At 33.9% G+C, this 15,149-nt stretch overlaps 1 protein-coding gene across 6 annotated transcripts in view; it reads right to left on the bottom strand.

Annotated features, from left to right (window-relative positions):
- CWC22 (CWC22 spliceosome associated protein homolog) overlaps window positions 1–15,149 on the bottom strand; it is a 57,187-nt gene that overhangs the window by 21,499 nt on the left and 20,539 nt on the right. For all 6 annotated transcript variants that reach the window (XM_001501115.6, XM_023622139.2, XM_014732563.3 and 3 more), the window contains 9 exons: window positions 14,339–14,406; window positions 12,866–12,976; window positions 9,780–10,025; window positions 6,243–6,371; window positions 4,570–4,738; window positions 4,153–4,206; window positions 2,187–2,322; window positions 1,890–2,096; window positions 1,739–1,801 (listed from right to left, as the gene is read on the bottom strand). In XM_001501115.6, coding sequence (XP_001501165.1) covers window positions 1,739–1,801; window positions 1,890–2,096; window positions 2,187–2,322; window positions 4,153–4,206; window positions 4,570–4,738; window positions 6,243–6,371; window positions 9,780–10,025; window positions 12,866–12,976; window positions 14,339–14,406 — 1,183 coding nt within the window. The remainder of the gene's footprint in view (window positions 1–1,738; window positions 1,802–1,889; window positions 2,097–2,186; window positions 2,323–4,152; window positions 4,207–4,569; window positions 4,739–6,242; window positions 6,372–9,779; window positions 10,026–12,865; window positions 12,977–14,338; window positions 14,407–15,149) is intronic.

The following is a 15,149-nucleotide window of genomic DNA, read 5'->3' on the forward strand; positions in this document are numbered from 1 at the left end:
ATTAACATAGTATTAAGGAGCAAAATATACACAATTATATGAAAAGGCTATTAAAATATTCCTCCCTTTTCCAACTACATATCTGTGTGAGGCTAAATTTTCTTCACCTACTTTAATCAAAACAATCTACTGCAACAGATTAAAATCAGAAACAATATGAAAATCCAACCGTTTCCTATTAAGCCAGACATTAAACTGTACAAAATATATAAACCACGCCATTCTTCTTAAATTTCTGTGTTTTGTAGTTAGTATTATAAAAATATGTAACTTATGTTAACATGTACTAGGTCTATTATTGCTATTTTGAAATAACTGACTATTTTTTATATTCTCAGTTTTAATTTCTAATAAAGTAAATATCAATAGACATAACCCACATAAACAAAAAACTCTTCAGAGTCTTCACTAATTTTCAGGAGTACAAAGGGATCTTGAGGCCAAAGAGTTTAAGAAGTGCTGTAAAAAGGGAGAGTGTTACTTTTCTGCCATTGGCCAACAGCCGAGACCTTAAAGAAATGAATGGGGAATTCCCAAGTTTTAAAAAAAATCATATCAGGTGTAAGAAGAATTCCACAAAATCATTTAGCATCTTTTAGGGAGACTGTAGAAAAAGAAGTTCATAAAAAAAGACAATGGGTCCAAGGAGTTCTCCATGTTTGGAAACTAAATTATAAAGAGAAAAAGGAATCTGTCTATTGCAGTGAAATGCCCCTAGGAAATGAACATCTAAGGAGAGAACCTACTTATTGTACCAGGTTTTTAGGGTAATGTATAGAAATGGAAAACTGCTTACACCTTTACTTTCTACTTCAACATCCCACTTCTAAGCCTGACTACAGCACAGCATGCAGGCAATGGCAGAGTTCTACGTCTCTGCTCTCTCTTCCTAAGGAGCTTGCAGAGCTAAAGTACTTCTCAGGTAAAATCATAACTCAAAGGAAATAAACCCATAAAATTATTATATAGTTGTATAATACAATTATAATAGAATCACATAAGTAGCCTTGAATATTGGCTTTGGAAGAAAAATAATGATACAAACGTGAAAAAAAAATAGTGTCAGCATCTAAATACTTGCTCTGTGGCAATACAAAGCACTATGTTTTCTTTATCCTACACAAACAGGTAACATTTACTCTCAGATCAAATGAGTAACTTGTTTCAGGTCACTTAGCTACAAATGGCAAAGACAAAATAGAAACCAATGTCCAAATTTAGTGCTTACAATATTTAATGACGTACAAATGATAATAATAATTTATCCATTTATTAAGTACTGATGCTGTATCTAGCACTGTGACAGATTTTACCAGAAGAGTATCAACCTGCTCTCAAAAAATAAAGTATAGCACTTAACAATAAAGTATAGCACTTAATTCAATATTAAATTGGGTGGCAATTTAGGCAGTAATTCTTAAGTAGTAGTGAAGTAAAACAAAGGCCACTAGTAATATATGAATATATCCTAAGAGGGACGACACTTAAGGGTTGCATAATTTAAACAGAGAGACAGAAGAGGGAGACAATGAGGTAAATAATTTAGAATGAAGTAATACCACAGACAAGCACTAAACAGAAAAATAATGCATGGGCAAAAAATGAAGAGAACGGCTTCATAAGACCAGAGATTTCATTAGGTGGGGGTCAGTGATCTATATCTTTCTATCAGTATTATATAACTATATAAATTGCTTCCACTTATCAAAAATAAATTATTTTATAAAATCCTACATACCCTTCTTAATGGCTTTGTACTTCTCTTCATTCTCCATAAAATTAGGATCCATCTTGAAAACATCTTAAAAAAATAAAAGTTAAATAAGTGTTTATTTTCTATATTTACATTTGTTTGTGTCCCACTTCCCAACCCCCACCTCCTGACTTACTAAGAACATCTTCTGGATTATAGTCATCCTCCAGAGGGAGCATATGGGTGAACTGATCATCTTCTTCCACTAAGTCAAGTCCTTCTAGGATAACAGGGTGGTCCTTGAATCCATCCTTCCTTACTGCAAACATCACTTCAATCATATACTGAACTCTTTTGTCAATTTCAGACTCATGGAGGATGTTTCGAAGGCGTTCAAATATAGCTAAAGTTAAACAGAAAGAAAAGACAATAAAATAAGCAATAAATGTTATAACACTCAAAGCTCAATATCAAACCAAGGATATGTACTTACCATTAATTCCTCTTGGTGACACTTGTGTTAATTTGAGGCCACATTCCTTGAGAAAACCAATGGCTACTTCAACACTATCATCTGTTGGTCTTTCCAGGAGTAAAGTGAGCATCTCTAAGCACAAAACTTCATGTGCCTTAAACAGAATGAAGACATTTAGAACAGAGAAAATGCTTGTACATGTACTAACCTCCCATTGATAGTAATTTTAAAAAGTAGCAAATCTGGTTTTTGCAGTGATAATATTGTACATATGATGTGCAAAGTTTATAATATACATAGAAATACTCCAAACACGGGAAAAAATTTTTCTCTCACTTTTCATTATGTATCTGTTAAGAATTTCCCAACGACTTTTCCAAAAATCTTAATTTACTCCACTGAATATAATTATTTGACTCATCTCCAGAAGAAATATTCTTCTTATACTTATATATGGGAAATATATTATCTATAGGCAAATTAACCTCAAAATGTGTTAAAAAAATCATGTACTAATTTTTAATCTGAGATATTTTCATAATCACTATATGAAGAATAATAATATGCTTTTTATAATACCCTTCCCCATGACCACAACTCTTTATATCCATTTCCCAATTTATTCTATCAGCAACTCTGTTAGAAAACAAATGGTTCTTAAGTTACATGAGTACCAATTTTATGAGAAATATCTTTCTGGTAGTTTCTGGTATGCAATGACAGTTTTGAATACTCCCTCTATTTTTTTTTTTTTAATTAAATCAAACTCTGTATACTGGCTATGTTCAAAATTTAATATTGATAAATAATGCCAGGTAGAGTGGGAATAAAATTCTATCAAGAAGCTTTGCTGTAAAAGAAAATGAATTTAGGAAGCATATTCACAACACTCTACATATGTCTTTTTAAAGTCAGACTCTTATTTGAGGTGGGGAGAGAAAAACATAAATCTCAACTCAGGAAAATACCCTCTTCACATTGAGCACATCAAAAATACATACTGCTCTTATGGAGGGTCGGGGGGAGGTTTAATAGTCTTACATGAGTGACAAGATATACTGCCCTGTTCCACAACGGGGAAGATGTAAAATATTTATCATTTTAACTGTTCTGTGGCAATGCCAAAAACATCTCCAATGTAAGTGTTATATACATTTGAAAACTGAAACATCTCTGCTGCTATAGACACGTGAAATTAAGTTTCCATGGTCTTAAGTAGCAAGTTATCAATGTAATAATATAACTAATTAGGTTAAAATCTAAAAGGTTTCTATGAGTGAACACTGGAAAGAATTCAGTGTAGGGAAGAATGAAAATATTATTTAATGTTAGAGAAATAAGATTGTGTGATTTCAAAATACTTCCTCTTATGTATAGACACAGTCAAAAATGATAAAATGTATATGTGAAAGAAACCTTCGAGTATGAACAAGAGCAATTTTATTATTTTCAAATTTAAACAGAAGCTAAATCAAAATTCTCAAATAGCAAATGAATACAAAATAAATGCAAATTGAACCAATAAAATGATAAATTTCCATTTAAAATAGATTAAAATTATGTAATCTATTATATTTTATAAATTGACTCTAAGAATATATGGCTATATATACTATGTAGTTACAGGGAATAGAATTTCTTTATAGAGTATCAGATATTATTAGGTTCTCACAAACATCAGGTACAGGGGAAAGGAGTAGAAGAGATACCAACTTAATTTTTTAATAAAAATGATTAAATTACATTCATTGAAGGAATAATTTGCAGTTAAGTAACCAAGTTATCAATTTGATAAATTATTTTGCGTTCCTCTTTATATTAAAGAACATTAAATGCATTTATTATAGCTTTAAGATGAAAATATTATCCAATATAGTTTCTGAAGGACTAAATCAAAACAAAAATAGAGAAGTGTCACTGAAGTGGCATCAAGTCCACAGTCTAATGCCACTGAATGGCACCAAGTTTTAAGATAATTACTTACCACATTTTGGTTAATCAGATGTGCAACAAATTTTGAAGCAGTCAGACAAAGTGGCTGAAAAGTGAAGGCAGAGACAAAGTTAATCTATAAACTAAAACCAATTCTCATTTCTCTCTAGAATCTACAGCTTACTTACATACTATTTAAAATATGTACAAGGGTAATTCTTATATTTTAACAAAGTAGTAAGATGAAAACTAATACATTTCTGGCTAAATGGTTATAATTCAACACTTACAGTCATCATTTTTGTTGCTCATTGTCAGAGGCAGGGATATTTAACAAGAACACAAAAAGTTCCCATGAAACACAGTTTTTAAGAACTCCTCTGTAGAAATCAACACTGCTTACTATCACTGATACTGGTTTAGCAGTGTGCCCCTGTGTGGCAGTTTACTTCAAGCCCATCATACATACCTTATCATTTCTTCGGTAGCCTTTTCGAAAATTAAGAATCAACCTCTTGAGGATTAATTCTCCAATTTGTGGAAATTTTGAGTTGATAATTGCCACTAATGCTGCATAAACATGGGTGAAGATTGGAGAAGCACTCTGTGCTTGCAAAACAGATCTGGACAGCAGGCCTCTGTTTAAAAAAGAAAACAAAGAGTCAACAATCATGACCAATTTAATTAGACGAAAAAAACTCCTAATTTAAAATCCAACATTACTCCTCTGTAAATATCACAAAAGCTAAATCAGGACTAAATTTTCACCACATTAGCCAGGTGAAGAGTTTGTCTTGGCAATAAAAATTGCTTTTGAGAAAACAAAACTTCAATTTGTGTTTTTCTAAAACAGATTTTACAATTTTTTCTTCAAATTTTTTCTCTTAATATAATCCTTCTTTTCCTGCTCCTGTTTGTTATATCTAGTCATGAATTTGAGCTTTTTAAATTCCTTATATTTAATATTTCCAAAAAAGTGAAGGGAAAAATGACCTCCTTCAAAAGTACTAAACTTAGACTCAATGTAAAATTTCTGCTATGGGTCCATCATCTACATAAAATTTTGTGATTAAAGATAAATTTGGGTGGTTTCCATCTTTAAGCCTATTTTTAGTGAAATAAAAATGAAGATGTGAAAAACTCCTATGACAGATAAAGACACAATCAAAGCACTACAAGAAAAATGCTAAAACAGTGACAGGAAGATAAAAGGTTCCCCTTCTAACTCATTTTGAAATGACCATGTTTCTACATGCAGTTGATAAGGGGAGAGACGTGAAGTGGGCTAACTGAAGAACTATTTTTAACAATGCAACGACAAACAGTTATTGGAGTGCCAAAAGGCAGGAAAACAATGCCTTAGTAGTCATCAGGTTTAGGTATGACAACAGAATCACTAGAATAAAAATGAGAAAAGAGAACCCAGCTTACAAACTGTAAGATCCTAAGCAACCCACACAACTTCTGAGTCTGCTTCTCTCTGAGTAAAGTGGGGGAGCTCTACCTATCTTTGAGGCCAATGGCTGCCTCCTGGTCAACTTTCTCTAGCCCCACAACATACTACACCTTGCTTTATAGTCCCAGTGTTTTTGAGATGATGACTCAAGGTCATGTGAAATGACATGGAAAAACAGCCCTCGGATTTTAAAGTAATAAATAGAATACAGAATATTTCTATTTCCTGGCCCTTTATAATATCACTATTACTTAAAACCACACAGAAAATGGGTAAGTCATTTCTTTCTGCTTTTCTAAAATTTACTGATCTTTCTCATTTCTTTCACATTCTCACTTTGCTTTCACTAGAAATTAAACTGGTTTGAGGTAGCTCTTTTATCTATACATAAATAAATAAAATACCCATTATTCCTCATGTGTTTAAATTAACAAAGTATTCAGTAAACAAATGTCTGTGCAAAAATCATTACATGACATCAAAACTTCTCAAAATCAAAAACTCACACAACCTCTAACAGTGAAGTATAGTTATTTGTTAGTAGCTTACATTTTTACAAGAACTGCATTTTAAATAAATATTCTCAATTATCTTTGAAAGAAAGCACAAAAAATGATTGTTGTTCATGTAGATATTATGTTCCATTGAGAAACTGCTGAGATACTATAAAGAAAATAACTGCTTACCTTCCTCTAACTATATTTTCTTGAAGCAGTTCTTGAATGATAATACCTATATTAGAAATGTTGACTTTGTTGATAAGACCATTGATTGACTTCTTTAAGGCCTCCCAGCTCATCCTCTGGTATGCTAAGCTAAAAAGAATTGATTTTAATAAAGATGAAAACTTAGTCAACAATTAAAATAACAAGAGGTTACAATAACATAAAAAAATACTTAGTGTTCCTTTATTTTTAACACTTTTCATAAAATGACCCCATAGTGTAGTAAAACATATAACTATATGAATACACAGATTACATCCTAAACCACATTTGATGTTCTGTACATATGATGCTAATCTACAGACCACTTCCCTTTAATAACATAATAAGATTATGTAAGGATAATGTTTTGTTCTTATGTCCATGTATATTGCAATTTACAACACTCAGTCAGATTCAACACATGCTTATTTTACATTATAACACTTCATTTACTTAAACTTGTCTTTAAAGGAAGTATTTTAAAATAAAAGCCATTATTTATTTATTTACTTATTTTTGCTGAGGAAGATTTGCCCTGAGCTAACATCTGTTGCCAATCTTCTTTTTGCTTGAGGAAGATTTGCCCCAAGCTAACATCTGTGCCAACCTTCCTCTATTTTGTGTGTGGGTTGCCACCACAGCATGGCCACTGCTGGAGTGGGAGAGGTCTGCACCCAGGAACCGAACCCTGGCCACTGAAGCAGAGCGTGAACTTAACCACGAGGCCATGGGGCTGGCGTTAATTATTCTTTATTTTAAATTACAATATGAAATACCCAAATATAAGCCATAAAAAGAAAATTTTTATTATGTTCTTTCCTATAAAAGCTTGACAAGGAAAACAAAATTAAATGTTTTAAACTATAAAGAAATGGTAATAATTACATGAAAATGGAAAGTACATAAAATCATGGGGTTGAAAGACTGTTCTAAGTATTTTAAAGAACACTTCTGTATTTAGACAGTAGTCCCACAGCTGAACGCTAGATGGTTATACTGTTTTTTAACTTAGATCTTAGGTACAATATTTAGCTTCATTGGGTTTCTTTAGGTTAAACTTACCAGTATCTAAGATCTTTTAAAGCTCTAAAAGTCTATGTTTTTTATAATTATTTCCCTGCGGCATATGATTTAAGCTGCAGGAAGTCTTAGCTTTTTTTCCTTCCTTACACCTCTCTGGCAGTCTGGTGAAGCTGATGGACTTCTTGGAATAAGAGCCACAAATACATAGGATTACAAAGGATACCAGTCATACTGAAATATAGTTTCCAAAGCATGAAAAGAACAAAAGTTTCACATAATATTTTATGTGCTTCTTGACATATTAAATAACAAGAATTGGTGGTAGGTCTAATAACTTCTTTAATTTCCAAGTAGTATGGCTTTAAACAAAATCTTGAGATATTTGCAAGAAATACTCTGTTAATACTATTATCTATCGACTATATTCCCAGTAGAAAGAAATGCTAAATTTTATAGAGATTAGTAAAAGTAAAGATTCAATTTTTTCCCCATTCACCTTCACAGATTGCCTGAATTCTACTCACAGACCTCTTGTAGGTCTGTAGGTTAAGAATCCCTGTTCTAGAGTAGCATACCAAGGAGGGGTTGTAAGAACAGTCCGCCCTGGTGGGGAAGAGTATTTTATCACTGACAGCGTCCTTGGCAGGCACTGAAGATAAAAAGCACACTGACGTCCAGCTAATTTTGCTATTGTTTCTAAATTCTCTACAGATCATGCGCCATGTGACGGCCTGCACCTGAGGTGGACCACGCTCACTGCCCCAACCCCAACCCTTTAGTACGCCACTATTGCTAGAGAAATGAGATCTATGGCTTAACAAGTAGTCTGATGAATAAGATACTGCTGATACATAATCACAACCTCTCCTATTAAACTTTGGTCAAAAGACTCTATCAAGTACAACTGTACCTCCTAATGAGGAAGTCTACAATCACCTGATTAAGTATCTACTAACAGCAAAGACTATAAACTTCTCTTGGAGACATCTACTCCTCCTTGCACACTATATAGCCTACGAATAGACTTCAATTGTATATAAAATTACCTTCCAGGAACTGGCTTAAAATTCCATATACTGCTGACTCTCCTCTGCCTACTTTATTTATAAGGACATAAGACTCGGACTAACAATGCTTCTAGTCTTTTACAATTAGGCTTGATTTGGACTAGACTGGAGAAAGTGATGCTCCCACCAGTGCCTTTCGAAGGAGCAGAATGCCTACACGATCATGAAGCTCCCACAACCACAGAAGCCACCCCCAAATCCCTTCTCAACACAACACACCAGGCATTACTACCAAGTGCTGGAGTATGACACATAAAGAGAAACTTATTAGTTTTAAATGTAATGTCATCTAATGTCCCTTTCTAGTTCATATTATTTTTTAATTTTAATTTATTTTAAATCTTTATACTTTATTTTATATAAATGGCATTTCTACTTCAAGCTAATTCTCGAAACAAATTTAGATTTCATTTATATAAGGTTCCTAAGTACTTTCAAGTTGCCATTAGAATACCCATGAAAGACGTGGGGATACTCTTTCTAAGCTCACCAACGATCTGTTCTTCTTAAAGTGTAGCTACCCTCTATCCTAATCTTTTTTACTAACTATCTGGCAACTGAGTGACCATTTCAATCTTGGCACGCACTTTTCCTGGTTATTATCTCACTCCACGAGAGAAAAAGGTCTTGAAAACTTAGTTGCACTTTCCGAGATAGCTCCTTACCATCAAAATTATTTTGAAAACAGAAGGAAAGGTATTTTGAGTGTAAATGTTCATATATGAATTCTGATCGTTTGCCTTACTGTAGCAAAAACTTATAGTCTAAGAAATGGAGGAAAAAGAGAAAATTGTCAACTTAGTTTCATACATTAGTATAGCGGTTATCATACTATATCCATGGGCCAAATGTAGCCCACAGCCTGTTTTTGTAAATAAAGCTTTATTGGAAAGCACCCATACTCATGTGTTTACATATTATCTTTGGCTGTATTCGCACTGTTAACAGCAGAGCTGAGTAGCTGAAACAGAGAGAGAAGAATGCACAAAGTCTAAAATATTTACTATTTGGCCTTTCATAGAAAAAGTTTGCTGACTCCTGCTTTGGAGCAACTGGAAAGATCCATTGTAAGTCTAAAGTATCAATAGTACTCTTGATTATCTATGAAAAATGGACATGACTAATAGGCATGCAGGCAACTATGAAAGGAATAGCTTGAAAATAGTAATAAAACAGTAAGTGACCTTTCCTCAAACTTTTTAATTCATTAATGCAAAAAAATAAAAAAAATTATGAGTAATGTCAGGGCAAATAGTACGCAGAACTCCAAAGGAGCTTACGGAGTAAGGAAGGAAAGAAGTCTAATTTGAGATCTCTGTCACTGTGGACTAAAGTATATTCCCAACGACCAAGGTTAATTAGATCATAGTTGATTTTTTTTCAATGAGGATATCATTGCCTTGTATACTCAGTGATATCAACATGCCTGTTTTTATCTGTAATCTGTTCTTGCATCATTCTGAGCTTTGCAGGAGGAATATATGCTCCACCAGTGCGAGTAAGGAGAGGATCCAGCTCATCTTTCTTCTTCTTTGCAGTAGGTTCATCCTGAGCAGGCGAGCTCTGGGTTACCGACGGTTCTGGGCTTCTTCTCCTAGGAGAGGGGGATTTCCGGGACCTTTTGCGATCCATATCTCTTTCTCTTTCTCTGCGTTTTTCTCGGTCCCTACTTCTGTAATATTAATTTTTTAAAAATGGAGAAAAACAACATAAAAGACATTTTTAAAATAAACTACATACCAAATGAGCAAGTCCATGAGTGGGTGGGTCCCACAAATTCAGACAAGGAAAAGTGGTTGGGAATGGTGAGGAAGTACTTCACAGAAAAAATGTAACTTAAACTAGGTCTTGAAGGCTTCACAGGATTTACAGTAGGGGTGGGGTCGGGGGGGAGGGGGAAGGGAGGATGGCATTCTACAACTAACAGAAGACAGAGTAACTACTGAAAAACTGAGCAAGGGTGTTCAGAGCAGAATGAGTACAACAGTCAGAAAACAACAAAGAATCATGTATGATGGTAGTTGGAAAGATGAGTTCAAGTTAGACTATAAAATCTTAAAAGACAAGCAACAGACTTTAACTTCTTTTTTGTTTGTTTTTTGTTGATGAGGAAGATTTGCCCTGAGCTAACATCAGTGCCCATCTTCCTCCGCTCTGCATGTAGGATGCCTCCACAGCATGGCTGACAGATGGAGTAGGTCCACGCCAGGGATCCGAACCCAGGAACCTAGGCCACTGAAGCGGAGCATGCAGAACTTTAACCACTCAGCCATGGGGCCGGCCCCAGACTTTAAGTTTTTTATAGTAGAAGTAATGGGGAATCATTAATAGTTTCTGAGTGGGATAGTGACATGAAAATAGTGTTTTAAGAAGACAAACTGACCTGTGATGTACACGATAAATTGTACAAAGGAGAAACCAGAGTTTAGCTCCAATAAAGGTAGTTTAGGAGTAAGACTGTTATAAAAAAAATATAATATTTGAAATTCTTTCTTGATAGAACTGATATTTTTATTAGAAATTACAGAATATCAGAAGCTTCTGGTTATCTAAAACAATTTAAAAATATCAACCATTTTTAGCCACAATAACTGTTCTCTAATGTAGGTGAATATCCTTTCTTAAGCTGACACTTTTTAAAGAATCAGGGTATTCTTCTCTGAAACTATCAAGGACTAAGAGGAAAGAGTGAATCTTTGCTTTTTGCTATCTTTCCCAAGAGAACTTTGTCCACATATACTGCCTTAGAAACTCCGATCATTCTGCTCAGGCTTTGTACAACCATGAGTTATATGAATTATAACCATGAGTTATATACAGTAAATAAAAACAAGTTTTGGATTATCATTATACTAATGCAGGTGCCGTGTTACCAGGAAACCGCTGGATAGATTTTACTAAATCTAGAGGGTATACTCGAGATGGTCCGTCTTAATATATAGTAATAAAACCTACCTGGAGGAAAAAAAGCAGTCAGTTTTGAAACTGAAGTATAACGAGATCTAAGTGACTGTCCATGATGATAGACAGTCTGCATACACTAAGAGTGAACAGAGCAGGAAAAAGTGGTTTCAAATAGAAACTCCAATTAGTCACAAAGGCAGGTGCTCTGAAATCTAGGCACTGATTTGCAAGTGAGCTGCTTGTTATTGTGAATGGAACATGTTCCAAGACAGAAGCTACAGCAGGGATTTACTGACACTGGTTATGATTCTTCTGAGAAACACCAGGTAAGACCGCTAGCTGCCTGATAAAATCATGTCCTTATAATTATAGTGTTTGTTCCTTTAGAGCACAGAAGTACCAGAGTCTTCTTGGAGTCTAAATAGAAAACATTTCTCTTCAACTGCTTTGTACTGTTAGCCTTTATGTTCTATGTAACACATAGCCTGCTTACTTCACAATGTGACTGTGTGGATCAAATGAGAGTTTACATACATACACTGAACCAGAGTTACAGTAAAGTGATAGAGTCAGGGGTTATGGCAAAAAACATGGGCTTTGGAGTCAGAATTGAGTTCAGATCCCAGTTTCATCATCTACCAGACAGCCAACTGAAACCTCAGGTAAGTTAATCACTTGAAACCCATTTCCTTATTTGTAAATTAGGAAAAATAATATCTAGTTAGTAAGAGTTTTGGGAGTATTTGAGAAAGTATATAGAATGCCTCACTCACCAATTATGGTGGTAGCAGTTGTTCTTATTAAGGTGTCATTAAGGCGACAGCAGATGAGCCTGGCTTTTGGAGGTGAATTTAATCTGACATTTTAGGATTGGGTACACATTAGAAAGTAAGTAGTGAGAAGGAAAGTTTGGAAGCAGATTCAAATAATGTGCTTAGCTCCAAACTGCAGAGGAATTTGATCAAAATTCTAGCAGGGGTTTAATGTTGGTAGTCATGGAGAGAGGATAATATGAGAGAGACATTAAAAAGGATATAGAACTTAGCCTACGATAAAACATGGTAGACAAGTTTTTGAAACTGGATCACTACTAAGGCGGGTAGTCAAGTTCTCCAAGACTCAAGTAAGAATAATTTATATTTAAATAAAAACTATAGATTGGTAACTTCAATCTCAATGTCCCTCTGATATTATGCAGGAAAGTAAATTTAGATCACCCTATGTCATATAATATAAACTACTTTCTTTCATTCGGTAAAGCATCTCAGAAACTCACATAAGCCAGCTCCTCACGTAGTACACGAGAACGAATAGGAGCTTGCGCTCTACAGTCAAACAGACCTGGACTTGCCACTGATATGGTTCTAAAACACAAACAAATGACTTACTTTCTCTAAGTCTCAGTTTCTACATTTGTAAAACAGACATAACAGTATCTACCTCATATGTTTACTACAAGGAGTTAATTCACATGAAGTCCTTATTAGACAGCCTGGCACATAAGAACATCCATTTAATGCCAGCTGCAATCATTATTGTTTTATTATAAGGCATAAAGAAAATTTAAAGAAATATAATTTTTCTATAGTTAAAGTGTCCAATACTAACCGTGACTCCATGCTACTGTCATAAGAACGCCCCCGTCTTGAATGCTCATAGTCTGACTTGCTGTAATCAAAGTAATCTCTGTCCCGAGGGGATCTTTCTTGTTCTGCATATCTAACACATAAATAAGAAAAGCAAAGTTATAAGTCGAAAACAACTATGTTATAAATACTTAGGAAAATCATATATTAGTAATGCTAAAGCAACTCTATGACTGAACAATATTTTATCAAATTGCTTTTAACAAACAGCTTATTTTATTGACATCCATTCATTCAGCTGTGATTATAAAAGCTTTCAGCTTATGCACAGAACAAGTCCTGAAACTCACTTAACCAAACATGTTCATCTTGACTCACACTGTCTTTAGTAAAAGATATGTATCTGGATATCCTTTATAGTTGGCATGAAAAAGGCTATCCTGCAAACGACTCCCTTTGCTTAGCTGGCTCATTTTATCAAAGCACTGAACAAATGAGACCAATGTCATCGGCTGGCCTCCATAAAAACCAGTTTAACTTCACTCCAAAAAACTACATTCATCAGCTGTTATTCTTGAAACTGCAGTACTGAACAGCACTGATTATGGGTTGAAATTATTAGCAAACACAGATGGGTAACATAAGATCTGCTATTTGAATCTTAAAAGTCAATAAAATCAGAGAAGCTTAAGAGAAGTTAAATACATACACACCTAATAAATATACATAGTAACAATCCATATTTTATATACACATCTATGATTAATTTATATAGACACACACATTCATGTCTGTGTCTGTGTGTGGAGAGAGAATTTTTTTTTTTAATATATATACAGGGAGTAGGTGATTGATGAAAGGTAGTAAGTAGTTGCAAACCAGGACAATTAACTTAATGTCTGTAAAGCAAAGGTTTTTAGAAACAGCGGAGTAGAATTGGAAGAAAGTACGGGGGAATAAGGAAGAGATTAGACAACTGAAAGAAAGTTTAGAGGATGCTTCTCCCTTCAAAAATTATTTTTAATGGTCACAGCTTACTAAGTGAAACAACTGAATGCACAATGAACATTAACGGGAACATTTCTAGATCATTCATCTTAACACAACTGTGTCAAGATATAAATACATATCTAAATATTTTGAAAACTATAGAGTTACGTAAATGTAGAGCATAGCACTAACAGGAAAAGCAGCACTTCAAAATAATGTGATTTCGACTCAGTTTTCCATTTTATAAACTGTCATTCTAGTTAGTATTTGAGATATTAGAATTATGCCCTCTCATCTAAAAAATTACATAAAACCTACATTTATTTATTAGAAATTCTACAACAGTCATTGAAGGACAATTCGTCCCCAAGCCCACTCAAGTGATATTGTTTATAAAATCAAAAAGAAGCTGTTCATCCTAAAATTAGAAACCTAAGAGCTAAACAATTTTTCAAACTTACTATAAAAAATTTAAATTGCATTTGGAACACATAAAACTGTTTACCTGTCTTCTGGAGAGGAAGTCCTCTGATATGAAGTATAGTTTTCCCTTCTGTCATGACCAGAAGAATGCTTTTAAAGGGAAAAAAGAGGGAGGGGGCATTTAAAAATTATGTTAAAAAACATATAGACAATGAAACATGTATCTTGGAAAATTGGAAGAGCTTTAGAAATTATTTCAAAACTTCTTTTTAATCATGAGAATAATTCATGTTACCTAAACAGTACAGAAGATAAAACAAAATTTGCAGGCCATCTAAGGTAAATGTCTATGGCAGATACCTGTTTTCACTATGAACCAAATATTTTAACCAAAAAAATTCAAGGTAGAAGAAAATAATTCTCAGATTTTCAATGCCACAATCGATATTTTATTCCTATGTAAGTTTTAAATTTATAGAACACCATTTTTATAAAGGCCTTCTCCTGGTGAAAAACAAGACCAAGGGCCAGAGGTTTTCTAGCAAGAGCTCACCTTTATGGTTATGCTCAAGTCAAGATACTGCACATACTTCCTTATCACCTTTGGCTTGTAAAAATCACAACTTTAGGTTACTAAACCTAGATAAAATAAATAGCTAGAAGAAACTGAAGCAAAATTCACTTTTGTTTTCAGTAAACATTATTTGAGTGTCTGATAAGTATGGCACTAAATTAGGCTCTAAGGATTTGAAAAACATGACTCGTAAGATAGCTCCTAGGCCAGGTCCTCTGAAAAATAACAGACACACAAATACATAATTTCAGTGTAACATGAGATCGAAGAGACATGTGACATGAGACAGAGATATGAACTATCCAGTTTGATAATTTAA

Source organism: Equus caballus, chromosome 18, assembly GCF_041296265.1.
Source record: "Equus caballus isolate H_3958 breed thoroughbred chromosome 18, TB-T2T, whole genome shotgun sequence".
Lineage (NCBI taxonomy): Eukaryota > Metazoa > Chordata > Mammalia > Perissodactyla > Equidae > Equus > Equus caballus.